Source organism: Aureobasidium pullulans, assembly GCF_000721785.1.
Source record: "Aureobasidium pullulans EXF-150 unplaced genomic scaffold scaffold_21, whole genome shotgun sequence".
In the NCBI taxonomy this organism is placed as follows: Eukaryota; Fungi; Ascomycota; class Dothideomycetes; order Dothideales; family Saccotheciaceae; genus Aureobasidium; species Aureobasidium pullulans.
In genome coordinates, this window is record NW_021941041.1 from 356031 (window position 1) to 378120 (window position 22090).

A 22090-nucleotide genomic window follows, 5' to 3' on the forward strand; every position below is an offset into this window, starting at 1 on the left:
AACCCATGATTCTCTGAAGCCCAAGTCGATTCCCCTTCCTCCTTGCACTTAATCTGTCTCAGATCCTCGGAGGGTCCACAGGGTCGGAAGCAGTCTGCCATAGCCACGACCCCAGAGTAACATCACCCACAGCCGTGCAACCAACGTAGCAGGTGCTAATCACTGCGTTGCCTGAGCACCCTGTGTTCGAATACAGGTTGTACTCGGTTATTCCCGAGGCAGCCTCACAGTTGTGAGCATCATTCGTGACCTCGTAGCTGCCGATGCCCGAAGGGAGAGATTGACAGGAGTTTTCGCTTCCCATAGAGGAGTCAAAAGTCGTGATTTGGGTCGCGCAGGCGTCGTCGGAATAGACGACAATCTTCTGAGAGGATCCCAGTGTCAGTGTTGCGAAAAGCGTAAGAACGATGGTGGCTGGATGCATCTTAAAAGACTGGTATTTATAATTTGAGGAAGGCAAGGATATGATTGTGAGTGTTGAGTTGTGTCGAGCAAGAAACGAATGACAGCGGGAAAGGTCGCTGAACTTATACCTACTACCAGTTATGACAAGCGCTGGATCTTCTTCCGCTGGGAACTTCTCTGCAGAGAAGGCCACCACGTCATCTCGGTTAGATGCTTTGAGGAATATAGGATGATCCGTCAGCATGAATGTGGGAAGCAGGAATCTCCACTTCGAATGCTACGTTGGGAAAGACCACCTCAGTCATGTTTCTCAATCCCCTCGAGGCATTGGCACGCGGCGAGATATGGATGTGGCTACTGTTACTAAGGAGAGCCGTTTGAGCTAATGAATGGAATACGTGAATGCGCACGTAGTCTGCCTGGATGGTAGTCAAACCAAGCTTCACTAAGCTTTGTCTTAATGCTGCTAAGCTCTCTGGCTCCTTCGGACCAAAAGAACACCCGACTAGAACGAGTAAGGATCGCCTATCTCCGCAAGCAATTCATCTACGGCCGTAATTCTGAGTAAGTGGCGGTATGTGCTATATAGTCGCTTCGACTGAGAATCAGATGAGCAGAGATCCGATGTCTTAGCCAGCCAATTCGCGTACGGCCGTAAGTCCCAGATACCCAGAATGTTATCTGTATTCCAAGCTGTGCCGACCCTAACAAGCAGAGATCTTATGTCTCTGCGAGCGATCTGCATACAACACTATGCCTCAGTACGAGTACGGTTCATGCTATTGCAGCTACGACTAAGCAAGCGAGGATCTTCTATCTCGGCAAGCACTTTACGAACCGCTATCAGTCCCAATACCATGGTGGCATATGTTATAGTAGGAACTTTGATACGGTCTCTTACTACGGGAATCTTACAGGATTGGTCTCAGACAAGAGTTCTAAACGGCGAACTTTACTCCCATTGGGGCGAGATACATGATCAGAGATGTCGCTGAGGAGACTGCAAAGCTACTCCTTCGAAACGATAGCATACATCGAGATTGTCGTTCACGCGCTCATGTCATGCGGACCGATGTAACACTATCGATATCCTACAGAGTGAGCAATAGGAAGGGTTTCAAGCCGACGAACTCTGAAGACAATATAGCAACGGGGCCCAGGTCAATACATGCTTCGGAAAGATATCAAACGCTTGTTGGACCGAAGATCTTGCTCACGCGCCTATGTTACGTGGACCAATGTAACACTGTCTATGCCTTCACCGTCATCCTGACCGTAGATCAGAAATGTCCAGGCGGTGCCCTCGCATAAAGGTTTGGGCATATAATGGAGTATCGCCAAAGCCCATGCCCAAGAATCTCCTCCGCACCTCATCTCTTCCCATATATTATACTTCACGCAAAGCTCGATATCATCCAGCCACAATCGACCTCTTTCTGTCACCGATATGAAGTTCCTATTCCTCGCCACTACTCTGAGCAGTATCTGCGCCGTGAGCCATGCTCAATGGTCGTTCGATACGTACACTGAGTTCAAATGCTCTGGAACATCGGCTACAACCTCGCAATCAGCCAATGTTGGTGTGGCCTGCCAGTCCCTCGGCGGGATTTTCGATTCGGCTATGCAGAACGGCGGGACCGTACACGGATGCCAGGTAACTGTCCATGCCAAGACCGACTGCTCTGATGTCGGGTGCGATGCTCTCGGGACTTGTTGCAGCAGCAATGATGAAAGCACGCAATGGACATCTTACTCTGTTTTTTGCAAATAAATTTGGAACAGTAGGCGCAACCGTTTTGCTTATATATATTTTGGTTCTAACATATCGCGTAGGACAGCTTTAACAACACAACGAGGCCAAAGTCATCGATGGCGGAGATGTACATGCTGTAGACATTTCGTTCGGGTCAATATTGATGAGCTGAGAACAAAGCTTCGAAGGCTGGTGGGCAATGTAGTTTGTGGTCGCAGTGATATATCAATAATCAATGAGAAAAGGCTGGATTGAAAGGAAGTGTTTGCTCTTCGTATCTGCTCACAATTGAAAATTTGTCCCAAAATTTGCGTTACTTCTCGACATCGGATTAATTCTGAACATACAAACTCACCACTTTGTTGGACACTCATGCTCAACAAAACGCCGAACTCTGCTTTGATGGCAGTATCGTTTGCTGGGACTTTAGCCTGGAAGCTTCTGTCTCCCGAAGCAGATACTATATCAGCCAGCTAGCCACCCTCCCATCTGGGTTGCAGATTTACCATCAACGCCATCTTCGTCTTCTGCAGTCAATCTCTAGATATCGCAACAGATCAAGTAAGTCGTTACTTGATCACCTGCGATGCCTTCAGGAATGCTAATCTGTGATGTGAACAGGATGGACAAGATGAGCAAGCGAGCACTTCCAACATCTCCGACAAACACTCACGGACGTCACGAATACACCAAACGTCTTCGTAGCAATAGTGTCTCGTCGTCTCCGGTCGAACCTAGGCTTGCCGTTGGTAACGTCAGATCGCCAGCTATCGTCGAAGAACACGATGAAGTGGACGATGCTGAAGCGGACAACGATGATCCGCCCTTGGAACAGTCGGACAATGTTCTAGAGTATGAACGCAGCTCGTGTGACTCTCGAAACAGTGTTACCAGCGGTGGTGAGCCCGGTCTGAACCAGACCAACCAAGAAAATGCTTTGGTCGCACGGTCATCGCTCCCTGTCCCAGGACAGGTCATGCAAAATTTACCTTTCGATTGGCCTTCGAAGTCGCATGGTGTCATAGATGGCATCTGTGATTTCAAGGCCTTGAAAAGGTTCATGACATCCGAGCATATCACTGAAGATCACAAGGCAATGTGGGTTTCGTTGGCACAAACGATAGTACATGAGCCCGATCAAGCCTGCGTTCTCAATTTTCTTCAAGACTTACTTCAAGGCACCTCTGTGCTTGTCGACAACGCCGAAAAAGCTTCTGGAAAGTCTGGAGACCCCTTGGTTACTCAGGAGACTTGGGATGTCACCAAATACCTTCAGAAAGCTGTAACCACGAGAATCACGAGAAGGAGCTTGTCGGCTGCACATTTCGTGGAACTTGCGCTATGGTATGGTGGTCTCGAAGCTGGCCGACAGGCTGCCAAAGCGATTCGTGTGTTTGGACTCTGGAGCCCTCACGGGGATGGGACACTGTATGGGCCACCATTCATGGCTATTCCATTGACCCACACCCAAATTTTAAACAAGATATGGCCTTCATCACCACTCGACGAAAAAGTCATGCTTGATTGGGCCAATGAGACCAGAGGCCCTATTCCACCCTTTACAGAGTTCAAAGATGCTCACCAGTATCTTTTACGTGAATGTATTGGGTCCGATCTCAGTTACTTTCCGTCGTCGGCTCGAAATGCTTATACGAAGCGGAAAATTCCCGATCGCATTATCTCGCAAGCAAGATTTGACAGTACTCTGGCACCCCTACTGGTTGAACACTTCGATGCTGGAGTGGACCTTCAACTAGCTTACCAGGCGGTTGTCAAAAGTCAAGGCAAAAGCGTCGATCATGTTGAGTGCGAGTATGTCAACCCTGTCCGACTAGCCACGAATCAGAAGGGCTTGGAGCCAAATGGCGTTAGTAACAAGGGGAAATGCTTCGATGAGGATGACCACCAAGACGACGAAGAGTTTTTCGGGCGGCCTCAAACACCCCTCTTGAGACTTGGATTTCCATCTGGCGATAATCTTAACACTCCAGAAATCAAGCGAGAGCCCAGAGACGACAGTGTTGTGTCTACCATTGCGAGTGCTGTTCGATCATTCGAAGATCCGGTGGATCCAAGCACAAACAAAGAGCCAGCATCTACCAACGCAAGGACAAACTCACCCATCTCCACTCGTGTCAGTTGTTCCGGGCGAATAAAAGCTTCTCGCTCGAGTTCTACCATCAACAAAGCCAGAGATAAAGGGAAGAAGAGTCCTCGTACACTGGCGACAACCGAAGATGACGATGAAGATCTCAACCGAAGGGGGTTATCCATTACCCAGCAGCCTCTCATAAAAGCAGCCACACCTCACACCTCCACTCTCTCCACAACCATCTCTCACCCCCTCCCTATCAACTCACTAGACGCACATACAATCAATCAGCTGTACGAAAGATCTCGAAGTTTCTCGGAAAGCCAGATCCTCACGCTCATAGAGAAACGACGTACTCAGCTCATCTGGTGCTGGACGCAAGTCCTGCATTCCAGACATGAGCCTGGAGCTCTTTCACCTGACTTTGTACCTTTCAGAGATGTTCCACTTGAGCAAACGAACGGTCGAATCCCCGGTGTTTTGAGAAATGCACACATCCAGCGAGACAAGGATATTGAGTCTGACATGGTCAAGCTGCAGAGGCCACCTAGATACCCGCTACGCAGCACGACTCAACATTTGCAACGGTATCCGAGTTCTCCAACTGGAAACTAACATCCCTTCCTCAGAGCTGGAGCATAGTTTGACAGTGGACTGATTCTTTCCCTCCTTTGTTCACAACTCGTCTTTTTCTTTCCACTACCTTATCTTTCCTCTTCTAGGATTTGTTGTTCTGTCAGATGACCTCCCACGGCTTCGGTATCAAGAGCAGAACATATTCCTCTTCGTGCCAATAATGAAGCTCGGTATCAGAGGGCTTCTCAACCCGAGAACACGAACTTTATGGTTTCATTTGTTGCAGAAACATTCTTTACGGCCTATCATCATGACAAACACTTTGCTCTGTCCTCTTTTTTTTTTGTCTCCACACTTTAATACAGCAGAATGAGGATTTTCTAGATCATACTATTATCCATCAAAGGGACTTCCCTTCCATAAATATTTCCATTGACCAGTGCAATAATTTCAGTGACTCTACATGCCGTGTTCTATCTCCCCGACATTCGTTGAAGTGGTGGGTTTTGTTCGCACCACCCCAATCGGCATTTATACTCTTTATTAAAAATAACTCGTTTCCGTGAACAATCGCGCCTTCCGAACATGTAAATCTGTAACTTCCATGCTACACTGCATCATCTCATCTTTATCAAATTCAGGGTAGCTATTTCCAAGAATATTCTAACACACATGGTATTCACGTGCTAAAACCTACCTCGTGGATGGGCCTCCAGACAGAGAAAGTTTGAGCGTCATTGAGCCTCATGAATACATGACGACATGGAAAACCAGCGTGCGATAGATGATCATTCTATAGTATCATATCACATCACATCACATACAAGGTAGGTGTCTAAAAAAAACCAAATACCTCTTTTGTCTATGTAAAGGAGGAGTTTGGATGATTGAAGGTGATGGGAAGATTTATATAGCATGATACTGATATCCCCAACATCCCTAGAGCCTAGAGGCGGAGAAAAATTACCTCTACAACCAATGATTCCGGGGTGAATCATAAGAATGAGTTAGATAACCAGCAAAGGAAGAAGAAAAAACTTATGACTCGTTCGCGTGAGGTAGGAATAAAATTGCGAAGTTTTTCGAGTTGGCTTTGTCTTTTTCTTTTTCTACACACGATATTTGGAAAGAAAAGAAGTAGCAAGTCGACGCAACACTTTCACACCACTTGCCTTTTCTGACTCCGACACAAATTACACAGCTTACACAAACTGAACCTTTTGATACCTCTTCACATCATGGCTTCAGGTACTTATACCAAGGATATGGAGATGAAGGTCGCCAACGACAAGACCGCAGAGATGAGCACCTCCAGCATCAAGGGTATGGAGATCAACGCCGCCCACTCTTTCGATGAAGAAGACAACTGGTCCATCCTCAGCTCCACCAGCTCAAACGAACCATCCGTAACCGAAGAACAACATTTCATCTCCTCCCCTCCCCCAACTTCCCCCTTCTCTGACACCGAAGTCGAATCAGAAGCCGAGTCAGAAGAAGTCGAGTCAGAAGACGAAAGCATCTGCGAAAGCGACGACGAAAGCTGCCACTCCATCAGCAGCGACAACGAAAGCATCTGCGAAAGCTCCTACTCCACCAGCTCAAACGAAAGCACCTGCACAGAAGAACAAGAACTCGACCACGCACGCAAGTGCGAAAACTTGGAATCTCTACTCAAAGACTTCCAGAACGAAATCGAAGAATGCTGGAGTGAGCGAGTCCAACTTGTCGATGAACAGGAAGCTATACTGAAGGAGAAGAATGACCTTGTGTTGGAAAAACATGACCTTCTCAATGAAACCAACCTTTTGCTCAAGCAAAAGAAAGACCTTGTTGATGAAAGGGTGGAGCTTTTGGAGGTTGTGGAGGGACTTACCGTGCAGAGGAGCACAAATGAGACAAGTAGACGCTTGGAGATCGGAGACTTGAAGTCCAAGCACTCGAAGGATCTGACTACGCTGCAACACGTCATCAACGAAAAGACCACCATGCTTGCCGAAAAGCAGAAATTGCTAGAGGTCGCTGAAGCACTGGCCAAAGAGAACAGGGATGAAGCTGCAAGACTGCGTCTGGGGATCGAGGAAAACGAGATGGATCACGTCACGGGCATCAGCGACCTGGTACAAGTCATCCACGACAAAGATCTCGTCCTCACCGAAAGGCAAAAATCGCTGAAGGCCGCTGAAGCACTCGCCGAACAAAAGAGCCAAGATGCCGAAAAATCCAACTTGGGAATCCAGCGTCTCAGAGAGCAAGAAGTTGCGACTTTCGACTTGATGCAAAAGACCATCGAGACGCTGAAGAGCGAGCACGCTCAAGAGCTCAGAGATACTCTCACCCACTTCGAAACCTTGGAAAACGTAAAGCAGCAGGAGTTCCAGATGTACCAGCACGAGTCCGATGAGCAATACAAATATCTCAAGGATACTATGGACCATGTCGAAAAGGAGCGTTCCAAGACCGTGGCCAGCTCCAAACAGGCCATCAGTGACTTGGAGATGGCAAAAAGCGAATTGGCACATACCAAGGCATGGTGCGATGAGGTGCAAGACGAACTTGCTCTAGCACAAAAGGAACGCGACGACCTTCGCACGGAGTTGGCTGACGTCAAAGTCGATCGCGATGAAGTCTGGTCCACGACATACGGCCTCGACTTGGAGATGATTCAAATGGCAGATCTTGCCTGTGAGAAGGAGGAAGCCGAAAAGAAGCTGCTCGCCGTCCAGGAAGAGCTCGCCACAGCTAATAGCGACTTGGCACGTACCAAGGCACGCTGCTACGGAGTGGAAATGGAATGCGTCGACCTCCGCTATGAGTTGTCCGATGAGAAAACCGACCGCGATGAACTCGAGGCCGATTTTGCAGATATTGCCTTTGAACTGGAAGAAGTCGAAGAGAAGCTGGACGGCGCCCATGAAGAACTTGCCAAAGCCAACATCGAGTATCTCAAGATCAAGGAAGAGCTCGTCACAGCCAACAACAAGGGTCTCAAACTTGAAGCAGAGCTCCAGGAAAAGACCAACAACTATCGTGAACATCTGTCTGTGGTCCGAGAAGAACTCACAGCCGGACTTCGTGATGCGAGAGCTACACGCGATAGGCTCATAGCAAATGTGAGCGCGGTGAAGGATCTTATCGAGGAACATAGAGAAAACGACCCGAAGCGACCCACCACTGAAGAGAAGCTTGCCACAGCCAACAAAGACTGCCACAAGCTGGAAAAAGAGCTTGAGAATCAGAAGTTCAACCACAGACAGCATCTTGACCAGATGACCGCCTACCAACACGAGCTCAAAGGAGACTTATATGAGGCCAAGAGCGAGCGTGACACCTTGCAGAACCGACTGGATGCAATCGACGATGCACGCAACAACCTCGATGAAGAGTTGGAGGAGATCAAGTGTCAGCGCGACGACCTCCAGAGAAAGTTCCAAGACATGAAGATCCTGCACAACCAGCATCTGGATGAGATGAGATCGGATTTGTCAGAGACCAAGCTTTCTCGCGACGCATACCAAGAACAACTGAGGCAATCCGCCGCCGATCGCACCGCGCTCAAGGAGGAACTTGTGAGGGTCATACGTAACGTCAGATTTGGCCGCGATGTGGACGACCTGACGACTGAACACACCAGTCTCGAGGTGGAACTGGAGAGCATCGAGAGTGAAGACCAAGACCTTACGATCAAGCATGATCATCTCAGGATGGCGCTGGAGAAGGCACAAGCGCTTGAGGAGGATTACCTCAACCTCCAGTCTGAGCTAAACGACGTCAGAAAAGAAATGGAGAGGGTCAAGGGCGATCGTAACAGCCTCCAAGGAGAGCTAAATGATCTTATGATCAAGCACGACATCGTCGAGGAGAAGCTGGAAGAAGCCATGGCGGCAGGCAACTCTTTGGAGAACGAGATGGTCGACCGAATCCACAAAGAGCAGGTCGAATTGATGGAGGCCAAGAAGAAGTTGCAAACCTTCCATTTCATCTTCCCAGTTGTTGAGAAATACTCTGGACACGAGTTCGAACAGAGCCTCACAAATGCGGCAGATGACGGTCATATCAGCATGGAGAAGCTGGAGACCTATGTGTTTAGCATGATGGCAAGGCCGGAGAAGGAGCTGTAGTAGTCGGTCCCGATATGTCAAGGAGGGGGGATTCTGTCGAGCCAAAATGTGTAGAGTCGAGTATTCAAAACGTGCTTTCGAACCTTGGCCTATGCTTGTCTCGTTGTGAAGCTATTTAAGGGGCGTAACCTCAGCAGACAATGCTATTGCCCGCAAGGATTCAGTGTGTTGTAGCGCTCTCGTCAAATGAGCAATGTTGATGTAGTTGCGATAAGGTAGTTATGAGAAGAATGATTGATGAGTACTCGAGTAGTCGGTGCAGGGCAGGTCGAGCGCTGCAGATGCGATGGTGGAGAAGTTGCTTCGGGCTTTGATGATCCGGATTCGGCAAGTGCAAGCGCGGCGCAAAGTAGGTAGACAGACGATTTTTACCACAACGAGTTCGAGTGGTCCAAGATAAATTATGTTCATATTCCTACAGACAACTGGTATCAAGCATCTCTAGATATATCCTACAAGAAACTACGCGGTGGAAATAAACAATAGACAAGGCCTCGGGGACCGAGCATTTCGGGCAAGGTTCCAAGCTAGCCCCAGCCTGCTTGCTTGTCGGACGTTTCATCTGCAGTTGTTGATGCTTCATCCATGGGCAAGTCGCAGTTATCTGCGATCTGGCAGCGACGTGTTCCTCTCTTTCGCCAACCGGATTGATTAGGAGATGAGTTCGCCCGCGCCTTTGGCCGACCGCGCCGCCGACGCTGATGATGTCTCATCTCGAAAAGTCAAAGACCATCAACAAAGCAGTAAACAATCCATCGACGACTACCATCCATACCACGGTGAAGACGACCTATACCCAGAGGATGACTACGATGACGACCACAATGAAACCTTCTCTCCGCACCATGACTTGTACGACCAAGACGACTCGGACCTCCCGCCGTTGCCCATGTCCAATGACAGCCTGCTACATGTCAACAACACGCACATTGATGCTCTCGACGAGCGCGAGATGAGGAGGAAGCTCATGGATGTCGAGTCTAGCTTCATGCCCGACCTTTTGTCCACCCGTGTGTCCCATGAAAGGACTGGTGCCGACGATACCTACCTCAACATCAAACACCACCAAGACAGCGACATTCCACCCATCCAGGAGCAGACCGAGGACGACATTGATGAGGAAGAGGAGGAAGAGGAAGAAGAGGAAGATCAAGAGGAGGAAATTGCTTCAGTCGCATCCGCTCCTATCGTACAACCCTCGTCCCCTGCCGCCGCGGCCGCCGAACGCTCTTCGATGCGCGCAGAGCCCGTACGCCGCTCATCCAACAACGATCACGACCTGTCGACCGCCTTTACAAGACTCACTCTACGCTCTAATCCCTCCAAAGACGCCGAACAAAGATCCGCCTCCTGGGTGTCCGTATATGCTCCATCGTCCGAAGACCAACGCGTCTTGTCTCTTTCTTCTGGAGAAGCTGCCCTGTCGCATTCATCCAGAGAGCCTTCGCAACGAGATGCGCCGCAAGATCCAGAACATTCCTTCCTCTCCACAACTTCCGCCTCAACAAAGCCAGAGGAAATCCCCTTGCCGATATCAGATAGAAGCTTGCTCGACATGGGAAGCCTTCACTCCGCTTCGTCACGCTTACAGAAGAGACCTAGTTACATCTCTCAAAGAAATCCCAGCCACCTCTCTGCCATCTCCAACGCCGATACAGAATACTCAACTGGTGACTACGCTCTACAGACTGGTGGTGCTATCCCCGAAGATCACTCATTCAGCCACGGCCGTCCACTCTCAAGACTGCCCAGTCTCGGCAGTGTTGTGTCGGCCATGTCTAGAGACAGCGAGCCTAATCCTCCTCCATTGAACCGTGGCAACTCTGTACTGGCAAGCATCCGCGCAGAACGTGCTCTAGGTAGTTTAGAAGAGGAGGACAAGATATCCATCGCCTCTGATCCCGTTACACCCCGTCCTCCAGACATGTTTGAGTTCCATGCCCCAACAGACACCATCATCACTCGTCATGTGCAGAACATTCAAGTACCCGACACCATCGCAAAAGAGTACCGACAGCAGAACCGTCCCATCTCCCCTGACAAGCGGCCAGCATCTTCCTCAAACGCGCTTACGTTCAGCAATCGCCCAGGTGGTAATCTTACCTTGAAAGAGCAGAACAGCAAGATCGACAAGCTTACCAAGGAGAACTTTGATCTAAAACTTAAGATCCACTTCCTTGACCAGGCTTTGCAGAATCGTTCGGAAGAAGGTGTAAAGGACATGATTAACAAGAATGTCCAATTCCAGACCGATCTTGCCAACGAGCGAAAGGAGAACCAATCTCTGCGCCGCAAAATACGTGACCTTGAGAAGAGGCTCAAGCAATCAGAGCTGGACCTAGCCGAAGCGCAAAAGCTCGCTCAAGAGGCGGCTGGCAATGGTCATGAAGAACTCGAGTATGAGATTCTCCAACTCAGCGAAGAGCTTGATAGAAAGACGATTCAAATTGCACACCTCACTGCTGAGAACATGGCCAAGGAGGTGGAAAAGCGTAAGATGAAAGAGTACATGACTGCCATGAATGAACGAAGAGGGCCAGAGCATGAGGAAGATGAATCCGTGAGTACCTGGTCTTAGACATCCGAGACAAGAACGCTGACACATGTCTAGGAAATGTGGAAAGACCTTCTCACTACAGAGACTGCTCGTAGAGAACAAGCCGAAGAGGACATCCGTAAGCTTCGCGAAGAAGTCATCATGCTTAGAAGCGAAAAGGCTTCAGAAGCAAGCAGGGGACTCAACAGAATGAGCCAACTCCGTTCACATTCCACCGAATCCGACCACATCGACAACCGCAGCGCTGTCGCTTCCTCCTCCAGTATCACTCTGGTCGATCAGCTCCAACATGAGAACGCCGAGTTACGTCGCGATCTTGGTGCTCAGACATCCATGCTCACATCTCGCAACAGAGAGAGAGAACGTCTTCAGCAGGAGATCGAAGACCTAAAACTCCTTCATCGCAGAGTCGACGGGAGCCGCTCCATGACGGGCGAAAGTATCTTCGATCGTTCCGTGTCCAGACAAAATCAATACCAGAGGTCCACATCTCGTACTAGCGGCCAAACTCAAGCTACGGGAATGAGTGATGCTGAAAGAGATGGCTACGAACAACGTGAAGGCATCCTGCGTGACCAGAACGCCGCTCTTAGACTGGACTTCCAGGACATGCAACGACAATTCAACGAGCAGACCGAGCTTATCGCAGAACTCGAAGAGGCTGTCCAGATCTCTGAGAACGAATTGGATGCTGCTGTTGAAGATCTGAGGACAGTTCAGAACCAGCGAAACGAAGCCATTCAACAGCTAGAAGCGACAGAACTAGAACTCGAGCACGTCAAGGCCGAACACGAAAAACTCAGAATCGAAGCTGTTAGTGCCATCGAAGATTTAGAGGACAGTCTTGACAAGACCGAACAAGGACGTGAGCGCATTGCTTCGGACCTCAAGGATCGAGAAGACGACTTCAAGGCTCTGCAGCGCGAGTTGCACAATCTCAATGACAGTCTAGTTCAGCTTGAAGATGACAGGACAGCAGCTATGAAGCGTATTGAAATGCTTGAGCAAGAACTGGATGAAGCCAATGCAGAGCTGAATGAGATGGAGAAGAACTTGCAAGAGACTGCTCTGAAGAACAACAGGCTTGAGGTTCAGGCAGAGTCTTTGCATGGTGAGATTTCCTTCCTACGTGAAGAGCAAGAAGGCGACAAGATCAAGATTGGCGACCTGGAGAATAGCCTCAACGCGGCGCAGGAAATGATTCAAGACGAGAAGGAGAAGATGCAAGAGCTTGAGGAAAGCCTTGTCGAAGAACGCCGCCAACGCGAGATCGTCGACAACCAGTCCAAGCAAGAAGTCCAACAAATGATTGATGACCTCAACGACGAGAACACGAAGTCCAAGGATGAAGTTAGAAGTGTCAAGCAGGTTCTACGTCAAGCGGAGACTGAAGCCACAAAGTACAAGACTAGACTGGAAGAGCTCGAGACCAGTCTCAGACGCGTGCTTGGTGATAGACGCACTGGTTGGCTTCAGGAGATCCAGAGAATGCAAGACGAAGTGGAGAATACTATGCACGATCTCAGCGAAGCGAAGTCGCAACTGGCAGAAAAGGACCGCTTGCTAAAGAACAGAGACCAACTTCTCGAAAGCAGTGGTCTCGAGAGCCGCAGACTGTCAGATATGTTGGAGAAAGAGCGCTCCCAACGCCGAAAAGACCTCCACCAGTTCGAGCAATCTCAGCGCGGCCACTCTACAAACGCACGCATGATGGCCCAACACGAGTCTCGCGCCCTGGATCTCGAGACAGCACGTAGCCAAGACCGCCGCAAGATGATGCAGCTTGAACAACAATACCGCGATCAACTCACCGAGCGCAATCAACTTCTCTTCACCCTCTGGACCAGATTGTCGACTCTCTGCGGCAACGAATGGACAGCCAGCATCTCCGACTCACCCACGCTCGACACTATCACCCGCTCCCTCCAACCCTTCCACCACACCATTCTTTCCGCCACAAAGACGCTCGAAGCTCTGATGTCCAATTGCAAATCGCAAATCCGCGCCGTCGAAAAGAATCTTCGCAAAGACTATCAAACACTCGAGCAAAACCTTGACGTCCGCGTCAAGAAGATGGACTTCTTAGAACGAGCGGTCAAGGATGCACAAAACCAAATCGAAGTGCAAGCACAAGAATCCGCAGTTCTCAAATCACAGCAGAACATGAACAGAAGCTCCACACGCAGCACGGAAGAAATCGCCAAACTGAAGCAAGAGGTTAAGATCCTTCGAGCCGAAATACGATTCCACAAATCCGCCGCCGAGTCCGCCACCCCGAAGCCAACGGAAAAGAAAGAGGACAGAGAAGCCAGCAATCAACTCACACCCAGAGCGAGTATGGGTGGCAGTTTATTGCGCCATCATTCCAGTTCGGCGATAGAAACGCTTCAACAACAACCGATTACGGCAAACGCGACGAGAAACCCCTCCATCGTCATCGCCACACCGCCTTTACAGCCTTCAGAACAAAGATGGATCCACCGACTCAAAGAATTGGAAAGAAGACTTAAAGCTGAAAGAGAAGGACGTCTCCTCGATCGCAAAGGAGCGAGACAGAGATTGGAAGAGAGGGACACGCAATTGGAAGATCTGAGGGGAATGCTCGAGAGGGAAAAAGACAGAAGAGGTAGTTTTGGGAGTGAGAGTTTGGCTGGGACTGATGATGGGAGGGGGGGCAGGACGTCTAGGTTGAGTAGGGTGTCGAACGGGCAGAGGGGGGAGAGGGATGGAAGTGTGGATTGAGATTTTCAAGACAAGCCGAGTGCGAGGTAGAAGGTAGAGGAAGGGGGGAAGAGAAGGGTGAAGATGGGTGTGGTAAGGGTAGTAATATTAGATCAATCCTTCTTTGAGGATTTGGGTCTTTGTTTTTTTTTTTCCTTTTCGTTTTTTTCTGCTCCTTATTAATTCAAGGGGGGGTTTTTGACATTCGGCTTTTCTATACCTTTTTTTTTTTTTATCCATCCATCCATCCATCCATCCATCATGGACCTTGCAAGGGGGTCTTCCCTTCGCAATTCAATCAAATATCTTGCTTCTTGATCAATATCGTTCATGTTTTAATTGAAACATCCTTTTTCGAAATATCCCTGAGCTTTTACTGGTCCTTATAATAGAGATAAGTGTCGTGTATAGTGTTAGCTGCTCTCTTTATCATTACCGAGATGCACATGATATCATAAGTCCTACTAACAGATAAGCTTACACCTTCCCTGGAGACAGGAGGGGATGGAGGAGAGGCGATAGAGCTGCGAAGATGGGAATTGATGGGATTGTGGTGTGTAATCTTGATGTTAAGGGGATGAGAAGGTAAGGTAAAGTAAAGATGTTTGGGTATGAATTGCTCTGAAAGTGTAAAAGTCAAGAGTGGCGTTGATGTCAAGAGGCGAAAGATCATTTGTAGTGAATAGAGATGATGATGAGGCAAAAAGTATATACACGTAAATGTTTCAGTGCTTGAACAGCAGTTTCAAGTCTCAGCAGTAGCGGCACCGGCATTTTGCTCCAATTCGGCATCCTGCTCATTTTGCTCCTCGGCATCTTCTTCCTCTTTGTCTTCGATATCCTGCACGTCGTCGTTTTCATTATCGGCATCACCTTCCTCGTCTTCATCGTCATCGCCTTCTCCACCCTCCCCTGCATACCCCTTCAACTGTCCTCCCTTTCTCTTGGGGATGACCTTCATAAACGCCTCGCCCCAATCCCCACATTCCAACCACTTCAGCATAATCTCATGCACGTGGTTTGTAGTGAGCACCTTTCTGCTCGCCATGGCTAGATAGTCGCCAATGGGAAGTCTGGCGGTTTTGATACCAGCGGCTTCGGCGCGGGCTTGACAGATTCCCTTTTCGCGGTTCTTGTCTACGAGGCCGCCGATTATGTAGGTGCTGAAGGGTTTCAGTTCCGTGAGGGTGACGTCGGAGTCGGCGGAGAGGTAGATGGTTTCGGCTTGTTGCTTCAGGGCTTCGAGGTCGGCGGCGGGGAGGGAGGTGGGTTTGATGGATTGTGGTTGTTTGGACTTTGTTGCGGCTTCTGGCTTGGTATCTTGTGCTTCGATCGTGGTAGGAGGCACGGCTTGTTCGCTGGCGGTTTCGGTCTGCTGTGGTTGTTGTTGTTCTTCGGTGATGGTGGGTTGAGCAGGAGCGTATTTGGCAAACACACTTCCCAATCGTCCACCCTTTTTATCGTCTGCCATCCACTCCTTTGCCTTTTCCCCAGCGATTACGAAATCCTCATCCAAAAACCTCACACCCTTCCAATTCTGATAACTCTTGTTGAGAATACCATCAAATCTGTCCCTCAACTTTCCATTGAAACTGCACACGGCAAGATGAGCTCTAAACGCAGCATTCTTATTGTCAGAATAACATCTCGTCAATTGCCCTCCCAGGGAAATCCTCTCGTTATCTCTCATCAGATTGTCGAAATCGCAATCGATGACGAAGGTTATGGGTAGCATTGTAGGTCGCACCCAGGCCTTTTGCTTTTCCTTCCAGGCGTCCGGGTTGGTGCGCCGTTCTTCGCGTTTGCGCTCTTTCTTCGCTTGGTTCTTTTCCTTGCGCCAGATTTTGCGCTCACCCTTTTTGGCATCCCATTCGGCTTGTTTGCGGAGTTTCTTTTGCATTGATTTGGAGATTGGGGGATCAGTCGTTGTGGTGGATGCTGTTGTGTGAGGAGGTTGGGATGCATTTGCGGGGGTTTGTGCGGTGGTGGCAGTGGTGTTGTCGGTGGAGGTTGTTGCGGTTGTTGTGCCAGCGGAGAGGTTTTGAGGTTGGGATTGTGATGTTGCAGGAGCTGAGATTGTGGCCTCGGTGGCATCAGCTACGGGTTGCGCGGTAGGTGGTTGTGTCGGTGCAATACCAGCATCCGGGGCCGTAGCAGTGGCAGCATCTTGCATGGTGGCATCCTTGTCGACAGCAGGCGCCGACTGAGGTGCCAAGTCGCGCTCATGATGGCTGCTGAGTTTGCGTATCTTTGCTGGCCGTTCGTCTTGTTCCATTTTCCTGTACTTGATCGTGTGGAAGTTCGCAAAGTCGTCGCTGTTGCAGTTGCGCTGGTGGGGAAGAAATTCTTAAGCTCGAGTCATATGTCGAGTCGCCGACGTGAGCACCGATTCAAGCACGCCAAGCCTTCACATTGCACCTCTCGTCGCAAGCAGCAAGGTCAGCATACCGGCCGACGAGCAATAGACAATCCCACCCACGCCTTCTCAATCGCATCCGTCAATTATCCACCCACTCTACCGTATACCCCCCACACACAACTCGCCCACCATGCCTCAGGATATGCCGCCCACCGGCGGCTACGAGCCCGTGCAATACAAGCGCAACTTGCCCGCCCGCGGTTTCCGTCCCGCGACCTACCTCATCATGGTCGGCGCCATCTGCACCTACGGTTTCTGGCGTGTGGGCCAGGGTATCCGCGAACAAAAGTGAGATTCTCCGATTCCAATCTTCCCAGTCAATTGAGCAGCCGGGTCCAAGAACAGAGGAAGAGACGGAAGAACGCGCAAGAGGTGGAGAATACCGTATAGCAGCGATACCAGGAAGAGAATGGCTATACGAGGCGCAGACGAAAATCTACAGAATCAATTGGCCGGATTTGGATTTTGAGAAAGAAGTAAATGCTGATCTTTGTGCCTCACAGCGAACTCGCTCGCGAAAAGATGTGGTCTCGTATCCACCTTATCCCCATGCTGCAAGCAGAGGAGGACCGTGACCAAGTCCGTCGTCACCTTGCCGACAAGGCCCGTGAGAGAGAGTTGCTCGGCGCAGAGACAAAGGTCTACCACAGCGACCGGTATGTTCTTCCACACCATTGTCTGTATCACCGACTTGTCACTGATGTTTGTTTAGTTTCGTCCGCCCGACATTCGCTGTTACTCCCAACGAGGTTACCAAGTAGATGGTGTATGTTGCATCAAAGAGATGCGAAGATGATGAAGGTGTTGTGATAGAGGTGACGATCACATCACAAGGAGGTTGAAGTCGAGGTAGAGGTGGAAGACGCGATGTTTCCAATTCATGAGTCTTTTTCGGTCACAAAAAGACCATGCAAATCCATAAGCCGTTAGGAGCGGCTCCCTATACTTCAAGGGGTTCGATAAATATATGTACAAATGAGGTTTCCTTTTCTCTTCTGTTCCATCCAGCATCCAGACACAACCATCAGTCGGTCAGACAAAGAAACGCTCTAAGCAGCATTTCTCGCGCCGAAGTTCCTGGGCAAATGCCTAACCCTCCACTCCTTTTCTCCCAAACCCAATCCCGTTTCCGCAGCATCTCTCTGCGCCACATACGGCCTGGTAGTCTTATCCTTCAACAAACTCAACATCTCCTGCCTCTTGACCCTCTGCGCATTCCCACTATACACATCTTCCAAGAAAATCCACCCGGGACTGTCGAATTTGCCTCTGACCAAAACAGTCCTCGATCCTTGCAAATTCTTGATTTCTTTCACAGACATGGGGGTGAGGAGTTGAATTTCCTGTCTCGCGACGTTGATGCCACGGACGATGGCGAGGCCTTTGCAGGAGGAGAAGCGGGGGTCGAGGGGTTGAATAAGGCCGCTGTTGTCGGCACGGAGATAGGGTAGGCCTTCTGGTGTGCGGCCGATGCGATCGTTCATCGTTTCTCCCATTTCTGCTGCAGAGGCTGAGGGAACGTGAGGGGGTCTGTATTGTACTGTTGCATACGCTTCATCGGATTCGACTTCGCAGATGGCTACCATCATGCCGTCGATGATGGACGCTAGGAAGTCTGGGTTGACCGCCTCACCGTATGACATTATTGATGAGATGCCGGCGTTTTCACCGTTGAATTTGACATGCCAGGGGTGGAGTTGGGAAAGTGTGTTGTCTGTCCAAGTGGAAAGTCCTTTGCGAGGGGCAAGCGAGTGGAAGTAGGACATTGATTGCATAGCGCGCAACTCTGCACTTGTACGGGATTGAGCGGGTTTGTGACGAGGTGGGATCATCAAGACTTTGGCCATTGGTAATGTGGCTTCGATAGAGGCAACAGTCTCTCTTTCCATCGGCTCCATAAGCACGACATCAGTGAGAGGGAATTGTTGAACCAGCTCCATCATAGCGGACACTGCTGATCCAAGAACCCAGCCCGAGCAGTTGAGCACGAGTGGAGCTCCAGCAAAGTCTTCCAGGGCACGGAAGTATGCGTCACGCAAGTCCATCGCACAAGCCAAGAAGTGTACAACATCATCCCTTGGTGAATTGGCGGCAATGGTATGCGATCGGATAGTTCTGTAAGCTGAACTAACATGTCCAGATGGATGCGTGTAGTTTGGTCCGAGAACAGGTGATCGAATCTGTACAAGAGACATTTGACCAGGAGCAGAATATTCGGGTTGTCCGGGATCGAGATCCAACCAGAAGCATGAAGTTGACGCTGATGCTTTTGATGCAGTGAGGAAGGTGTTGATGAGCCACTTGCAGATGGTCGATTTGCCAGATCCTTTGGGTCCGGAAACCATGATTACCGAGCTTGGATGTGTTGCTGTCGGTTTGCTCAAGACTCTGTTCAATGTGACCTGGCAATCCTGCTCCACCTCGAGTGCTGTAACAGCACGCTTCAGCGGGTCGTCTGATGAGCTTCGGAGAAGAGCGAAAGACCTCGGCTCCGTATCGGTCTGTTGTGCGTCCTTCTGAGCCTGAGCGTACCAAAGTTTCGTCCACAGAGGAGAGATCTTGCTGAGGACATCCAACGAGCGAGTAGTTGAGATGATGTCGACTTCAGCAACGCCGCCCTTTGCTGTAACTACGGGTAGTGCATGTGTAGACGGAGCGTATACTCGATGGGTTGTCGGTCCGGCTCTGAGTACAGCACCATAAATCATAATGTAGCCAGACTTGACTCGTAGATCATATTCTCCAACAAAAGTAGCGGTTTCACCGGCTTCCAATTTCAAAGTGAGCATTTCCGGTATGTCTTTAATCACACATTGCGAATCCGGTGGAAGATTTGAGAGTTTGACCGGTTGATCTGACTTGTAAGAGGTCGTGTTATAAGCACTGGAATAGTTGTTGCCTTCTTCTTGCTCAAAGTCGGTAGCATCTTCCTCATCATCGCTAGAGACATGTTTGTCAAGCTCCTGGGATTTTGACAGAGGGAAACTCGAGAGTAATGTTGACAGCTGTGGAGTTTCAACGCCATTATGACCATTGCTGCGGTTGACTCCAGCAACATTGGCAGCAGCTTCTATGCTGGCTTCTGAAGGGCTATCGGGAGCTATTTGGCCCGCTGCCTTTGCTTTGGCAGCAGCAAAAGCACTTAGACGGGCTGGTAATTTTGTCAGCATTGGTAGACCTACTGTGACATGGAAAGACTCGCATAAACTTACTCTTTGTGGTGGTCACAGGAAAAGCATCCTGGGCTTTTCTTTTTTCCTGCATGATAATCTTTTCTCTTTTCGATGTTTCTTCTCGGCCTGTCTGCCGTGAATTTTTGGCTGACGTTCTTGTTTTTGGCAGCCAAATCAAGTCCAGAGGTATCCGGCGATTGGATTGTAAGACGACTTGATTTAGATATTGTCCGAAAGCAAGATATGATTTGGATGATATAAAAAGTGAAAGATGGTTGATGGGTTTCCAAATTGGGGCTTGCGACGGAGACAAGGCGGAGAGAAGAAAGACTTGGCGCATTTTTCGAGGAAGCTTTGGTCAAGCCGCCAGAAAAAACATTTTGATGGTCGCATACCATTTCACATCTCGTCTCGAGAGAGTCGTTTGCAGCATACCGAATTCATATCACCAGCAATCCCGCAGTATTCTTCAATATCAATCCAAAGTCCTCCGAGGGCGTCAACACCGCTCGTCGCATATGTATGCTTGATTAGCATCGACAACCACGACCATCCAGCATGCCTAAGATCAAGGAGACCAAGGTCGCTTTGAAGGGCGAGAAGCCAAAGAAGGCCCCCAAGATGTCCGAAACAACGCGCAAAGCCCCTCCGCATACCGAGGAAGTCCAGAACGTCAGCGACAGCGAAGGATCGAACAGCGACAGCAGCAGTGGTCACAGCAGCGGTAGCGAGAGTGATGCCGAGAAGCGCAAGAACACCAAGAAGCCCAAGCCGTCCAAGGTGAAAGAGACGGAACCAAACAGTCCACCGGTCCCTAGCGACAGCAGCGAGGAGGAATCAGACTCAGACGCAGATCTTGACGCTGCTGTTGCACAGGCAAAGGCTGAAAAGACCGCTCCCAAGAAGGCACCCGCTGCTGTTACAACCAATGGTGCGGCATTGAAAACGAGCATGACCAGCAAGGCATCAAAGAGCACGGAAAAGGTTTCGGTCTCGGATGATAGCAGCTCCGAGGATGACAGCGACAGCGATGTCGAGATGGGCGAGGCAGACAAGCCTGTCGCAAAGCCTAGAGCTGCTGGACAAGCGGCCGCATCTGAGACAACAGCAGCAGCTATTGTTCCTGCCCAACCCTTTGCTCCTCCACCAGGCTATAAGGCACTCAACACAAAGTCCGCCCTCGCAAAGACAGTCAACACCCTCTTCGACCCCTCCACCATCTCATCGAAACAAATCTGGCACATCACCGCACCTTCATCAGTACCGCTATCCCAGATCAAGTCCGTCTCACTTTCCGCCATCCAATCCCACCAAACCATCCTCTCACACAACGGAACCGACTACAACTTGGCCGAGGAGCCCACCAACAACGCCCGTGTCTTGCTACCTTCATCAAAGTCAGACGCCTACACCGCCGTGGAAGTTCCTGTCACAAAGACCCTCCACCTCCAGCAAACCGTCCGCCTCCCCAACCTCTCTTCATATCAGACGGATCCCGACACTGGCTCGAATGCCGCGGCAAGCATCAAGACCCCTGCAATCAGCAACCCCCGTCCTCAACCCAAAGGCATGAGAATGCGCTACAAGCCCCCAGGTTTCGGCGACTCAGACCCCGGTCTCATCGGCTCTTCCGAAGACGAAAGTGACACCAACGCCAAGCAAACCGAGAAGAACGCACGCAGCAAGCGCAAGCGTGATGAGAAGGAAGCCAGCGAAGGAACACCCAAAGACAAGAAGAGAAGAAAGGCCGCCGAGGCTGCAGAGAAGCTAGCCGAAGGTACGAGAGCAGAGGCGCCCGTGACTGCGGAGGAGAAGGCAAGAAAGAAGGCAGAGAAGAAGGAAAAGAAGAAGGGCAAATCGCAATAGACAAGCCCCTTATTGTGTTCACTCAATGCGTGGAGTTAGTTTTTGACCATATCTTTGGGTTGAAAGGCGTTCATATCTGTATGTAAGGCATTGTCAAAAGTGAGAAGGCAACTTTCTTGAACCGCGTTCTCTTCTTACTCTCATTGCGTATCCTTGAGACACTCCTTCACGTAGAAAAATGTGACATGGGTCAGCTCCAGAAGTTTTAACCTCGGGTTGTTGGTTTCCGACAAGCGTATCAAGCAAATCGCTCAGAACAAAACAGAGCACTCGTGCGAGGTTCCTGGCTCGAAGACTATGGACATGAAGAGAGTCACCTCCAGTCTCAAATTCTTTGCCATTGATGAATTCGAACATCCATGTTTGCGGTGAAAAGGAGCTTTGTTGAACACAATCAGGGTGACCCATGT

General features: G+C 49.9%; 6 protein-coding genes across 6 annotated transcripts; 4 read left to right on the forward strand and 2 right to left on the reverse strand.

Annotated features, from left to right (window-relative positions):
- Nucleotides 1-2789: 2789 nt before the first annotated feature.
- On the forward strand, nt 2790-4865 carry M438DRAFT_338444 (uncharacterized protein; the record flags this gene model as incomplete). The annotated part of the gene is made up of 1 exon (XM_029904123.1): nt 2790-4865. One exon carries the CDS (start codon nt 2790-2792, stop codon nt 4863-4865), a length of 2076 nt encoding a protein of 691 aa, XP_029757257.1.
- Nucleotides 4866-5912: 1047 nt separating this feature from the next.
- M438DRAFT_368229 (uncharacterized protein) lies at nt 5913-8944 on the forward strand (the record flags this gene model as incomplete). Its single annotated transcript, XM_029908027.1, has 1 exon — nt 5913-8944. Exon 1 carries the CDS (start codon nt 6065-6067, stop codon nt 8942-8944), a length of 2880 nt encoding a protein of 959 aa, XP_029757258.1. The 5' UTR covers nt 5913-6064.
- A 6074-nt stretch (nt 8945-15018) lies between these two features.
- Nucleotides 15019-16167, reverse strand: M438DRAFT_241854 (uncharacterized protein; the record flags this gene model as incomplete). The annotated part of the gene is made up of 2 exons (XM_029899548.1): nt 15019-15461; nt 15660-16167. Coding segments are annotated over 2 exons (951 nt in total), but the record flags the coding sequence as incomplete, so codon positions are not given.
- A 604-nt stretch (nt 16168-16771) lies between these two features.
- M438DRAFT_377114 (uncharacterized protein) lies at nt 16772-17402 on the forward strand (the record flags this gene model as incomplete). The annotated part of the gene is made up of 3 exons (XM_029908707.1): nt 16772-16929; nt 17145-17297; nt 17354-17402. The coding sequence occupies 3 exons, from the start codon at nt 16772-16774 to the stop codon at nt 17400-17402; spliced, it is 360 nt and encodes a 119-aa protein (XP_029757260.1).
- A 288-nt stretch (nt 17403-17690) lies between these two features.
- M438DRAFT_280389 (uncharacterized protein) lies at nt 17691-19905 on the reverse strand (the record flags this gene model as incomplete). Its single annotated transcript, XM_029901160.1, has 2 exons — nt 17691-19792; nt 19854-19905. 2 exons carry the CDS (start codon nt 19903-19905, stop codon nt 17691-17693), a joined length of 2154 nt encoding a protein of 717 aa, XP_029757261.1.
- A 283-nt stretch (nt 19906-20188) lies between these two features.
- On the forward strand, nt 20189-21933 carry M438DRAFT_348435 (uncharacterized protein). The gene has a single exon (XM_029906146.1). The coding sequence runs from the start codon at nt 20373-20375 to the stop codon at nt 21678-21680; it is 1308 nt and encodes a 435-aa protein (XP_029757262.1). The 5' UTR covers nt 20189-20372; the 3' UTR covers nt 21681-21933.
- Nucleotides 21934-22090: the final 157 nt, after the last annotated feature.